This window comes from Triticum aestivum, chromosome 7B, assembly GCF_018294505.1.
Source record: "Triticum aestivum cultivar Chinese Spring chromosome 7B, IWGSC CS RefSeq v2.1, whole genome shotgun sequence".
Classification (NCBI taxonomy): Eukaryota; Viridiplantae; Streptophyta; class Magnoliopsida; order Poales; family Poaceae; genus Triticum; species Triticum aestivum.
This window is the reverse complement of record NC_057813.1, coordinates 215,210,913-215,224,987: the sequence shown is the minus strand read 5'-3', so window position 1 is coordinate 215,224,987 and position 14,075 is coordinate 215,210,913. Positions and strand designations below refer to the sequence as shown.

Sequence of the window (14,075 nt, the reverse complement as noted above, 5' to 3'; positions counted from 1 at the left end):
CCGAGTGAAGAGCAACCCTCTCACTCGGGGGCTTAGCTGCAGTCCAAGCACTCGCCTAAGTTATAAAAATCCTACCGAGTGAAGAGCAACCCTCTCACTCGAGGGCTTAGCTGCAGCCATGTGCTCGCCTAAGTTATAAAAATCCTACCGAGTGAAGAGCAACCCTCTCACTCGGAGGCTTAGCTGCAGCCCTGTGCTCGCCTAAGGTATAAAAACCCTGCCGAGTGGAGAGCAACCCTCTCACTCGGGGGGCGTAGCTGCAGCCCAGTGCTCGCCTAAGTGGACTAAAGAATAAGTCGATTGCAGTACAGGCACCTTGCTTTGAACCTGCAAAAGACATCCCGAGCCGAAGGCAATCATATTCAAGCGCCGAATTCAAGTTTGAATCGATATATAAAGGAACCGAAAGTGCTCAGGCGTCAAGCCCGTTAAGGTTTGTCGGTTACAATTCCACTCGGCATACCGAGGCAAATTTAAAGCGTCGAGCCAGAAGAAGTTTTTTACCCCTCCTGTGGAGGGCTGGAAGGTGCAACAAATTCATCAAGGTCAATTCCGTCGGCGATCCGAGTGGCAGCTGCAAGGAAAGTCTCCATAAAGGACCTGAAGTCGTGCTTCTTGGTATTGGCCACCCGAAGGGCCGCCAGCTTCTCCTCTCGTACATCTTTGCAGTGGACTCGGGCCAGACACAGAGCGACATCTGCACCACACCGAGCCGAGGACTTCTTCCACTCCTGCACTCGACCAGGGATCGTGTTCAAGCGGGCCATCAGCGACTCAAGGTCATTCTGAAGTGTCTCCTCAGGCCAGAGCGTCGAGTCGATGCGCGATGTGGCGGCCTTCAGCCTTGCGAGATAGTCCACGACAGCTGCAACACGAGACTCCAGTCGGAAAACATCCATGGCAACTTCGTCGTTCACCGGAGAATTGACGGGGTCAAGGTTTGGCTCCAGTCGGCTGGTTTCTTCTTCAAAGTTTTGACAAAAGTCTGCAAGGGTGATCACTAAGTCAAGGGGATAGTCGAATGGAAAAAGCCACAATTGGAAATATTTGCCGAACATGGAGGTTTACCTTCAAGCATAAGAAACAGCTTCTTGGCAAGACCACTCAGGAAGGCCTCCAGTTCAGTTTTCTTCTCAGTCAATTTGCTGACTTGGACGGTCAGGGCAGCTTTATCAGTTTTCAGTCGACTGACCTCCTTGTTGGCAATCCCAAGAGCAGCTTTCAGATTGGTATTGTCTTGTTCGAGCTTGGTGACTGAAGCTAACTTCTCGTCAGCAAACTTGATCTTCTCAGCTAGCTCAAGGTCTTTCTTCTGCTGGGCCTCCCTTACCTTACCTGCAAGTTACAGCAAGATCAGATTTTGAAACAAGCAAGGGGAAAAGCAGTCGTCAAGGTCTCACCAAACATACCTTCGGTCTCCTCCTTTGCCTTTGTCAGCTTCTCCTGAACCAGCTTCAAGCTCAGCTCGACTTGAGTATGTTTTTGTTCCAGCTCTGAGTAGCGAGCCACAAGATCACAGGAGTTCTGCGAAGAACCAATCGACTAAATGTCAAATATAATTCACTTCCGAGTGAAAAAGGGAAAAACACACGTTTCTAAGACTACAGCCGAATACAAGCATTCGACCGTAGTCTCGGGGACTACACCCAGTGGGTGCACTCAGCGTGCCCCCACTAATCCTGTTGAAGACAAAGTCGACCAGTCGACCTCAAAAAGAAAAAAAAAGTGTGCGAGATGCATTCTCTAAGACTGTGATCAACTGCAAGCAGTCGACCACAGTCTCGGGGACTACACCCAGTGGGTGCACTCAGCGTGCCCCCACCGGTTTGTGAAATCCAGTCGACCAGTCGACTGACAGAAAGATTGACATTATAAAGCCTAAGGCCGACTGCCAGCAGTCGACCTTAGCCTTGGGTGCTACACCCAGTGGGTGCACTCAGCGTGCCCCCACCGGTTTGTGAAATCCAGTCGACCAGTCGACTGACAGAAAGATTGACATCATAAAGCCTAAGGCCGACTGCCAGCAGTCGACCTTAGCCTTGGGGACTACACCCAGCGGGTGCACTCAGCGTGCCCCCGCTAACACGGAGTTTATTCGACACACCCAGTGGGTGACTAATATAAATTCCGGAAAAGAAAAGTTTTTGGTAGCATATCCAACAGAACAAACAACGGTCGACTGACCTGGACATTGCTTTGGAGGGCAGAACTGGCGTCATAAGCTGCCTGGCTCGCGTCCCGGATGGTCTTCAGCTGCTCCATCATGAGTCCCGCCTGGCGTATTGCCTCCTTCGCTGCGCCAGCTTGGTCCTCTGGGACGTGGTGCGTCGTAAAGAGGGAGGGTTGCTGAGCACTCGTCAGTGGATTTGCGAAGGACACCTGGTGTCGAGTGGTGTTCCCTTCCTCCACAGTCAGAATCTCAGGCGCCGTCACATCCTGAGGTACCTTACTGGTGGTCGCTTTCCGACTCCTCCTGCGTGTCAGTGGTTCTTCATCCTCGTCGTCGTCAGGGAGATCGATAACAGTGTTGGGTGGAGCTGCGGAGAAGGATCAGGATCAGAGATCGCGAGTCAGTCGACTAAAAACGGTGTTAAAAATACAGTACCCGGGTTCGAAGTTGCCGCATCCTCCATCTCATGGTCATCGGCCCGGGCCGAGGTCTCAGAAGTAGCAGCACTGCAACTCCAAAGGATCAGTCGACTAACTTCAGCGTCGACCAGAAATAAAGTTCACACGGAATAAGAAAATATGAGCAGCACGGTTACCCCGATATGGTAGGGATGGACACCTTCATCTTCGGCAAGAGTTTGATCGGCTTCGACGAGGCCGCCCTGGGCTGCTTCGGCGCCTTTTCAGTCGGCGCTGGAGAGGTGGTCCTAGGGCGCTTGGTCGACTGCGTCGCAACCCCCTTGCCACGTTCAGTTGAAGGGTCGTGGACGAGCTTCGACCGCCTTTCCGAGCGCGGTGGCACGACCTCCTCCTCCTCCTCTTCCTCGTCCTCGACGTCGTCTTCATCACCGACATCATCATCATCGTCGTCATCGTCCTCTGCGACATCCGAGTCCCATTCCTCCTCTTCCTGGCTCTCGCCTCCGCTCGCCTCGCCCTCCTCAGTCGAAGCTTGTGCCCCATTGGGCATCGAGTACAGCTCAGTGAGGGCCTAACAAATGCCCAGACAAGAATCAGTCGACCAGTCGGCGGGATTAACAGAAATGAATGCGACAAGGGCGCAGTGGAGAGCAGAGCAAGTGTACCTTGTTTGGGTCGCTGTTGTGGTCGAGTGGAGGAATCCTTCTGGCTCCGCGCGGGTTGTCCTTGTTTCCGGTAACGGCTACCATCCATCTTTCCAGAGTGACGTCGTCGACTGCTTCTGGATGGACTCTAGTCTCGTCTTCGGTCCCACAGTACAACCACATGCAGTGGCTCCGGAATTGAAGGGGTTGGATGCGACGCCTGAGGAAGACCTCCAGAAGATCCATGCCCGTCACCCCCTCCCGAACCAACTGCACCACGCGCTCCATCAACATCTTCACGTCGGCTTTCTCCTCCGGAATCAGCTTCAGAGGGGAGGGCTTGTTCACTCGGTCCATGGTAAATGGAGGGAGTCCACTCGACTGCCCTGGCGTCGACTGGACCTGGCAGTAGAACCAAGTCGACTGCCAGCCTCTGACGGACTCGGGAAAGGTCATGGGCGGGAAGGTGCTCTTATTCCTCACCTGGATCCCCAGGCCCCCACACATTTGGACGACTCGGGTTTTCTCATCACCTGGGCTCGCCTTCTTCACGGTCTGAGAGCGACACGTGAAGATATGTTTGAACAAACCCCAGTGCGGTCGACAGCCCAAGAAACCCTCACACATGGACACGAATGCAGCAAGATAGGCAATGGAGTTTGGGGTAAAGTGGTGAAGCTGCGCTCCAAAGAAATTCAAGAAGCCACGGAAGAAAATACTTGGCGGCAAGGAAAACCCACGATCAACATGAGTGGCCAAAAGCACACACTCACCCTCTTCTGGCTGTGGATGCCACTCCTCCCCCGGCAACCTCGCAGCTCCGTGGGGGATCAAGCCCTCGTTGGCCATGTCGAGGAGGTCCTTCTCTGTGATGGTCGACTGGATCCAGTCTCCTTGGACCCAGCCCCTCGGCAGGCGGGACCTGGACGAGGACCCTCCGCGGCTGGTGGATCTCCCCTTCGCCTTCTCCGACGCCGACGCCTTCTTGGCGCGCTCCAGCGCCGCCGTCTTCTCCTTGGCCATGGTCGCCGGAGAGATGCGCGAAGGGAAGTGGTGCGGGGGCGAGAGCGAGCACGCTGAGCAGGGAAGAAGGAAGCAGAGAGAGAGGGAGAATGCTGGGGCGCAGCACAGAAATCCTCGCCGGGCGCATTTATAAGGTCCCTTCCGAGTGGCTGACATGCGGGCCCGGTCGATCTAATCATATCTGAGAGCAGTTATGCAGGCTGGATACGTGGCGAAAAAGGCGGCGCGGAGATCGAGGCGTCTATGCCCCGTCCCATCCGAACGCCGCGGTCCGCCCCGCTTCGCGCGCGCCCCCAAATTTCGCATCCCGCGGAATCCGCGAGCAACAAATCAGTCTGTCAGACGCGGTGTTTCCGGCGATCCGTCGCTCGGAGATCGTCGAAGCCCGAAAGATCACTCGACGTAAAAACAGAATGGATCGAGTCGACTGAAGGCAAATTGCTCCCTGTCAACGAAGAGATTCTTTGGTCCAGAACAGCGCACAACTAGAGCGCAAAGGTCAATCGGAAACGACATCAACTCCTTCACTCGAAGCCTCAATCCATTCGGGGGCTAATGATGGGGTTATGTACCTAGGGTAGGGTCATGGACCTGTTCCAAGTAACTTACCCCAAGACATCCTTAGAAGAGGTCGCTTTCCAGTCGACCAATGAGGACTCACTCGACTGGCCTGAAGGACTCGACCACGAAGACTCACTCGACCACCAGGAGGTCAAGAGGCACTCTGCACTGCAACGGCCTGTAATCAAGTAGTCTTTATGATAGTAAAGGCACTTTATGTGGGGCGTTACCAGTAACGCCCCAGACTTAACTCACTTTAAACCCTCTCCTACGTGGGCTGGCTGGGGTCCTGGCGCACTCTATATAAGCCACCCCCCTCCACAGGCAGAGGGGTTCGGCACCTTGTAATCCATACATTCATAATCCACTCGACCGCCTCCGGGCTCCGAGACGTAGGGCTGTTACTTCTTCCGAGAAGGGCCTGAACTCGTACATCCTTTGTGCTTACAACCTCTCCATAGCTAGGACCTTGCCTCTCCATACCTACCCCCCACTCTACTGTCAGGCTTAGAACCACGACAGGATTAGGCTATGATATTTGTTTGCAATATGCTCTCGTTCATGCAGACTAGAAAATGACTATCTTAGCTTTAACTTCTACTGTGATTGCTATGGTCTTATGACTTATCTGTTGTTTCTCTTGCTTAGTTGCCTTGATTTTACTTTCTGAACTCTTATACAATTTTAGTATTGCATGCCTGCTTGGAATTATTTTGATGAACCGAGACATGTTATTTTATTTACTTTTCTCCATTTGGTTTTTACTTATATTACCCTTGAAGCAATTTAACGGTGGTCTATACCATCATTCTTTGGGTGCTAATTTGGCCTTTCTCTTCCTGTTAGCTTCGCGATGGATCATCTCATCAAGGAACTGTGACATCGATGGATCCTAACAATGATACGTTTGTGCTAAATTCAGAGCTTGAAAGGGTTAGGCTGTTTTCTTGGAGATGAATCTTTGATACATCTTGATATAAATCTAAATCAAAGGATGCCATTCTTTATACAGAAATATTCATTTTCTGACTGCAATAATAGTTACTTGACTTTGCTTTTGCTCACTCTGCAGAAAGGCAAAGTAAAACCTGTCCATGTTGTTGATGTTCCTGGTCATGCAAGACTGAAACCCAAGCTGGATGAATTCCTGCCTCGGGCAGCTGGAGTTGTTTTTGTTGTTGATGCTCAGGATTTCTTGTCTAGCATGCAAGCTGCTGCAGAGTAATTTTGCTGACTTTATATCCGTTCTCAGGAAAATTTATGGTTTCTACTCCTGTTGACCCCATCACATGATGGACCAAAACTAAGAGGGTGCTTTGGAGCTTAGTTCATGTTCAAACATGCAAAAATAGTATGATCTGGTGCAGTTAGTAATTTGATAATATTCTTACAGTTATCTGGTATCACAGGTACTTATATGACATTTTGACGAAGGCTACTGTGGTGAAGAAAAGGGTTCCTGTTCTTATATTCTGCAATAAAACAGACAAAGTTACGGCTCACTCGAAGGAGTTCATCAAGAAGCAGCTGGAAAAAGAAGTGTATGTTTTACTTTTCACACAACATATTTGCATAGTTAGAAACTTATAGAATAATAATGTATTAACTTGGGCTGGAATCTACAGTAAATTATGTGAGCTCATGGATTTTGCCTCTATTTACTGCATCTTGATGTATCCTATTTTATTTCAATTATGCTTGAAAAAAACGTTTGCATACTTATATTGTTGTATGTTCTGTTCTTAACGAACCGATCCTGAAATAACTGAGGCCATTCCATAAACTCATGAACTTAAATCATCTAATAAGGGAGGATGCCCCAACCACTTGGACAGGCTAGGTTAAAGCGATTCTAAAATGCTACAAGCCCCAACGATGATTATTTTCGTTTTGCAGGAACAAGCTTCGGGAATCGAGGAATGCCATATCATCTGCTGACATCACTGATGAAGTCGAGCTTGGTGTCCCTGGAGAGGCATTCAACTTCAGTCAATGCCAGAACAAGGTGACAGTTGCTGAAGGCGCTGGTCTCACCGGCAATGTTTCAGCAGTCGAGCAATTCATCCGCGAGCACGTCAGGGCTTAGATTGTCTCATCCTTTCAGAGTAGTGATTATGTGTCTCTCCAGAATTGCTGTCTGAGTTCGGGACTAGTTTTACCTGATGAAAGAAGGGCTACCATGGGTGTGCTGACTCTGTAGATGTGTAACGATTTGCACTGCTAGCTCCTGACTGACGTTGACTCACATGATTGGTGGTTTTCACATGAATATTTCACAAGTTTCAGACGAAACTGCCATATTCCGAAAGGGGCATAAATGATTTCAAAACTATTGCTATTCTGTCTATGATATCCTGTTCGTTGTTGTTGCTTTGCCGCTAACCATTCTATCTACTCCCTCCGTTCCTAAATATTTGTCTTTCTAGAGATTTTAACAAGTGACTACATACCGAGCAAAATGAGTGAATCTATACTCTAAGCTATGTCTATATACATCCGTATGTGGTTGTTCATTTGAAATCTCTAAAAAGACAAATATTTAAGAACAGAGGGAGTAGATTTCAAAATGGAAGTTTGTTTAGCCTGAGGCTCTCAATTTTCTTTACACGATGTTAAGACAACTCGGAGCATCGCATCACATCAAAAGTAGGTAATTACATTACATTGACCAATCAAAAGTATAATCAAGTACTCCCTCCGTTCACTTTTATAAGTCGTTTCAGACAAGTAAAATTGTGTTGTTTTGCACACTGTCTGAAACATCTACAAAGCCTTATAAAAGTGAACAAAGGGAGTACTTATAATTGTAGTTGTTGATAGTTTTTCTATAAATTTGGTCAAACTTTGCATTGTTTATAGAGAAAATTTACGCGCCACATATAGCAATAGATAAACCAAACTGAGGACAAAATTGCCATGTTTACCAACTAAACTTGGCATCCTCACTCAGCTAAAGTTGCAATAAAACTGTTCCATTTGTCATGGACAAAATCCGAACATTTGGGACTTTTCAGGGTCCATAATTAAAAGGTTCAGCTAAAGTTGCAATAAAACTGTTCCATTTGTCATGGACAAAATCCGAACATTTGGGACTTTTCAGGGTCCATAATTAAAAGGTTCACCTGTCTGAGCTAACCGCTTATGATGGCGTCTATAAATATGTTATCTTAGGAATGTCATATGGGATAAAATACCGAGGTGAAGGAAAGAAAAACAAACAAAAAAAAAGTTTGGGTGTTCTTAATTAAGAGATAGCCTATTAGCAACAATATTTCTCACCATATATTTAGGCATATCTTATTACTAAAACTAAGAGATAACTCAGTTAAAAAAACAGACTAAGAGATAACTATTGTACTCCCTCCGTCTCAAAATTCTTGTCTTAGATTTGTTTAAATACGGATGTATCAAGTCACGTTTTAGTATTGGATACATCCGTATCTAGACGAATCTAAGACAAAAATTTTAAGACGGAGGGAGTATGTCATATTTGAAATGCCTCTCTAGATAAGGTTGTCCTATCAACTACTCCCTCCGTTCCAAAATAGATGACTCAACTTTGTATTAAAGTTAGTACAAAGTTGAGTCATCTATTTTGAAACGGAGGGAGTATTATACTCCCTCCGTCCGTAATTACTTGTCATCAAAATGGATGAAAATGAATGTATCTAGAACTAAAATACATCTAGATACATCCATTTCAATGACAAGTATTTTCGGACGGAGGGAGCATAATATTTTAAAAAAAGAGGGAATACCATCGGTCTCAGCATCGAGTGATGCACACAACCATATATTGTTCATTATTAGTAGGGCGAACAAGTCAGCTTAGAAAGGAAAAAAAAGTGAAAAACATGAGGACATCCACATAGGACAAGCCTCGCGACATCCCTGAATCTTACCACCAATCCTACGACAACATATTAGCAGACAAAGGGTGCAACGCTCCAAGACAACGCCTTCAAGAAGGAACCGTCGCTCGCGTGCTGATGTTGGATGATCAAACAAAAAGTCAGACCAGGCGAAGTCGTAATAGAATCCGCTCGTTGGAGCGACCTGATGGCGTGCTATGTGAGAGTAAGGAGGAAGTGCAAGACGAAATTCAAAGCTTCTATACTGCGCTTTTCCAAGCGCAGGAGGAGGTGGATGTTGAAGCGGTACTGCACCATGTCCAGCCGAGGATTACAGGGACTATGAACATGAGACTGGATAGGCAATACACTGCTGAGGAAGTGCGTTCGGCACTGTTTTCAATGGGGCCATCCAAGGCGCCCGGGATTGAGGGTTTCAATGCTGGTTTCTACCAGCGGCATTGGGAACTGATCAAAGAGGATGTTACTGAAGCAACTTTGAACTTCCTACATGGAGGTCATATGCCGGAGGTAATTAAACAAACAATTATAGTTATTATTCCTAAGATCAAGAATCCTAGGAACATTACTCAATATAGACCGATATCACTTTGCAATGTGATTTATAAACTTTGTTCTAAAGTGTTGGCCAATCGCTTACGTGAGATCCTTGATGAAATCATAGCAGAGGAACAAAGTGCTTTCGTGCCAGGAAGACTAACTACAGATAATGTACTAACAGCATATGAGTGCATCCACTCAATGAGGAAGAAGAAAGGTAAACAGTGATGGTGTGCTGTTAAGCTTGACATGATGAAAGCTTACGATAGAGTGGAGTGGCCCTACCTTCAAGGAATGATGTTGCAAATGGGTTTTAATGAAGAGTGGGTGTCTTTGATCATGCGATGTGTCACATCAGTGAGCTTCCAAATTAAAGTAAATGGAGATCTTTTACCGTCCTTTAGCCCTTCTAGGGGCTTCCGGCAGGGGGACCCAATCTCTCCCTATCTGTTTCTGCTGTGTGCGGAAGGTTTATCATGTATGTTGAAAAATTATGACGGGGGTTGGATCGACAGAGGTATTCGTGCATGTATTTACTCCCCATGGAATTCACATTTATTGTTTGCAGATGATTGCATTGTGTTCATGAAAGCTGACTCTCAAAGTGCTTTGAGACTTACAGAGATCTTATATGCCTATAATTTGGGCTCGGGTCAGTGTGTAAACAAACAGAAAAGTTTGGTGTTCTTTAGCCCGAATACAAGTGCATCTGTTAAGGTGGGTGTAAGGAATACATTGCAAATCCAAAAAGTTGTGATGTCAGAGAAGTACTTGGGTTTACCAACTGCAGCAGGAAGGATCACAACAGGTGGGTGTAAGGAATACATATTTTGTGCATGTTGTGGAGAGGTCTAGATCCAATGTACAAGGATGTTGTGAACGAACACTTTCTAGTGCTGCAAGAGAGGTGTTGATCAAGTCAGTGATCCAAGCTCTACCGGCCTATTCTATGAGATGTTTCAAGCTCACAAAAGGCTTGTGCCAAAAATTAATGACAATTATGTCCAAGTATTCGTGGGATGGATCATTGGATAAACGATGTATGCACTGGCAATCTTGGGAGGATATGTCCATCTCTAAATTTAGAGGTGGGATGGGTTTCAAGGATCTGCAATTATTTAAGGATGCTATGCTAGCAAAACAAGCTTGGCGGTTGCTCGACAAGCCTGAGAGTTTATGTGCTAGAGTCCTTCGAGGACGCTACTTTCCAGAGGGGAATTTCTTGCAGGCGGGTTGCCCCGCTGGTGCTTCAACAACCTGGAGAGCTATATGTCAAGGAAGGTCAGTGCTACGGGCTGGCCTCATTAGGAGAATTGGTGATGGTCAAAAAACTAAGATTTGGCATGATCACTGGATTGAGGGAACAGTTTCTATGAAGCCCGTGTGCAGGCTATCAGATGAACCGGTCCAAGTAGTGTCAGATCTGCTACTGGAAGCATTGGGAAGGTGGGATGAGGAGAAGGTCCGCACCATTTTTATCACATCAGATGTTGATGCTATTTTAAAGATGCCAAGGCCCAGAATCCAGCTTGAGGACTTTTGGGCGTGGGCATGGGAACACACTGGAGTATTTTCGATGAAATCGGCATACATGATGCTCTTAGAACAAAAAGAAGCAAGCCAAAACATCCCAACATCTTCCATTCATGTGGAGGAGTATTGGAAATCTTTATGGAAACTGCAAGTTCAGCCGAAGATTAGAGTTTTCTGGTGGAGGGTACTGAAAGACTTCGTACCAGTCCATGCAGAGATGAGGAGGAGACATATTCGACATGGTGCTATATGTCCAATGTGTGGGTGTGATGATGAGTCACTTTTCCATGCGCTAGTCCGCTGTGACCATGCATTACTCTTCTGGGAGGAAGCAAGGACTTTTTTCGGCTTAAAGCTTCCTGGTCTAGGGATATACTGGACCATACGATAATGAGGTGGGAAGATGCAGATGTTGTAGTGTCAATTATGTGGGCTATCTGGACAAATCGAAACAAATATACACACAATGAGATCCAATACCAGCCGCACAGGTTAATGGAGATTGTTAAGGAACTAATAGTAGCTCTTGATATACCCAATACGGTGTCTGTTAAGCCAACTGTGAGGCACAAGTGGAAAGCCCCAGCTATTGGACGGGTAAAGATGAATACAGATGCAACGACGAGTGAAACCAACCGGACTTCAGGGGTTGGAATAGTTGTGAGGGACGATAATGGCCACTTCCGCTTGGTCAATGTAACAAGTACAATGCTTTTCTTGATCCGTTCACAGCTGAACTGATCTCGGGATGCTATGATCCTGGCTGTAGCAAGTGACCTGCGTCAAATTATCATTGAGACGGACAGTCAAATGGTCTGCTTAGCGTGGCAACAAGGAGATGATCGATCTGTTGGTGGTTTAATTATGCGGGAGATGCGCACCTATCTCCCATATTTTCAGGAATGTGTGATACAATGGACAGGCCGGGAAGCAAATTTAGCTGTCCATACTTGTGCTAAGAAAGCCCTCTCTATAGATTCTACGTCTCTAGTTTATCATGCAATTCCTGATTTTTTGATTGAGGTTGTTCAATCAGATATGTCCCGCCAAGATGAATAAATGCCTTGAGGGCGGTTCTCAAAAAAAAAGTCAGACCAAGGGTTATCGCCCCAAAACAGATGTTAGAACCAACACCTTTAATAAGGTAATGCGACATGGACGTCAACGCTGCCTAATCAAGCCAGAAGGCCGGAAGGAATACAACGGTGATGATTACCGCCATAGTCACTGTCCACCACTCTACTGTCCTGCTCACACATAACTAGTTAGCCAAAGGAGAAGTCATAGGAAGGGATGCCATCATGTCGCTTGCGACCACTGCCACACCGCCGTCTCGCAGATGGTTCTCATGCACACCAACATTGCCTAGCAGGCGGCACCACCGGATGTGTCACTTCGCACAACCAACGTGACCAAGCCAATGCCTGATGCATGTAACTAGATCCTCCTATTTGAGTAAACCACACCGACGTCAAACTGTGCGAGAACGCGCCTCCGTCACATCTTCACACATGTCACCACACCGACGAGACACGAACCACATGTGCTAGGATTCTACTTGGGGACACGCCATCTCCGAGTGTCCTCCACGCCACACGGAGCGGGCCGTGTTGTTTGCCGAATTGCGCCTTCGCACGCATGAAGAGAAGTGGGAAATCCCTAGGGCATAAATATCCAGGCAACTTAGATCGTCCGATCATCATCTCACAAACCCTTTTGCGTTGCCACTTTCTAGTTGCCGAATACGCGCCTCCACGTGGGCAGCCACCACCGCAGTAGTGGTCAGCAACGACATGAGTGAGGAGCAGCAAGGGACTTTGGTGGCCAAGGAATGGTGTTGAGGGAGTCCTGGATTAGGGGGTGTACGGATGGCCGGACTATGACCTTTGGCCAGACTCCCGGACTATGAAGATACAAGATTGAAGACTTCATCCCGTGTCTGGATGGGACTTTCCTTGGCGTGGAAGGCAAGCTTGGCGATACGATATGAAGATCTCCTCCCATTGTAACCGACTCTGTGTAACCCTAGCCCTCTCCGGTGTCTATATAAACCGGAGAGTTTTAGTCCGTAGGAAAAAACAACAATCATACCATAGGGTAGCTTATAGGGTTTAGCCTCTCTGATCTCGTGGTAGATCAACTCTTGTACTACCCATATCATCAATATTAATCAAGCAGGAGTAGGGTTTTACCTCCACCGAGAGGGCCCGAACCTGGGTAAAAACATCGTGTCCCTTGTCTCCTGTTACCATCCGCCTAGACGCACAGTTCGGGACCCCCTACGTGAGATCCGCCGATTTTGACACCGACATTGGTGCTTTCATTGAGAGTTCCTCTCTGTCGTCGCCTTTAGGCCCGATGGCTTCTTCGATCGTCAACCACGACGCGGTCCAGAGTGAGAATTTTCTCCCCGGACAGATCTTCGTATTCGGCGGCTTCGCACTGCGGGCCAACTCGCTTGGCCATATGGAGCAGATCGAAAGCTACGCCCCTGGCCATCAGGTCAGGTTTGGAAGCTTAAACTACACGGCCGACATCCGCGGGGACTTGATCTTCGACAGATTCGAGCCACGGCCGAGCGCACCGCACTGTCTCGATGGGCATGATCTAGCTCTGCCGCCGGACAGCGCCCAGAGTGCCGCTCAGGTGTCCGCTCCGACCATTAGCTCGGAGCCGACTGCGCTAGTCGGGGACGGACGGTTGGACGCCGCCCCAGGAGCCGCAATTTCTACGTTGATAGAGCCGAATATCAGCCTAGTCCTTTGCGAGGCCCGTGACTCCAAGGTGCCGGACTCCGTTCCGGACTCCGAATCTTCCGCACCCATTCCGATCGAACCCGATTGGGCTCCGATCATGGAGTTCACCGCTGCGGACGTCTTTTAGCACTCTCCCTTTGGCGATATCCTGAACTCCCTAAAGTCTCTCTCTCTTTGTCAGGAGAGCCCTGGTCGGACTATGGTCAGCAGGGTTGGATGCGGACGACTAAGAAATTCGAAACCCACCCACCACCCACTTTGTAGCCACTGTCGACGATTTAACCGACATGCTCGACTTCGACTCCGAAGACATCGACGGTATGGACGCCGATGAAGGAGACGACCAAGAACCAGCACCTATAAGGCACTGGAAAACCACCTCATCACACGAGGTATACATGGTGGACACACCTAAAAGAAATGCCGATGAGGATCAAAAGGGCGCAACCAGGGATCGCTCCCTGAAAAAACAATCAAAGCGGCGGCGTAAGCGCCGCGCCAAGCCCCACCTTGACAAAGAACCAGCCATAGAGCAGGGCGAATCAGCGGAAGACGAA

General features: G+C 48.0%; 1 protein-coding gene across 1 annotated transcript in view; it reads left to right on the top strand.

Annotated features, from left to right (window-relative positions):
• The window catches only part of LOC123160153 (signal recognition particle receptor subunit beta), a 25,931-nt gene extending 18,767 nt beyond the window's left edge, over nt 1-7,164 (top strand). Inside the window, exons 3-6 of the mRNA XM_044577967.1 lie at nt 5,664-5,750; nt 5,890-6,038; nt 6,227-6,358; nt 6,714-7,164. Of these exons, the coding sequence (XP_044433902.1) occupies nt 5,664-5,750; nt 5,890-6,038; nt 6,227-6,358; nt 6,714-6,903 (558 nt within the window). The 3' untranslated portion in view covers nt 6,904-7,164. The remainder of the gene's footprint in view (nt 1-5,663; nt 5,751-5,889; nt 6,039-6,226; nt 6,359-6,713) is intronic.
• The last annotated feature ends 6,911 nt before the right edge of the window (nt 7,165-14,075 follow it).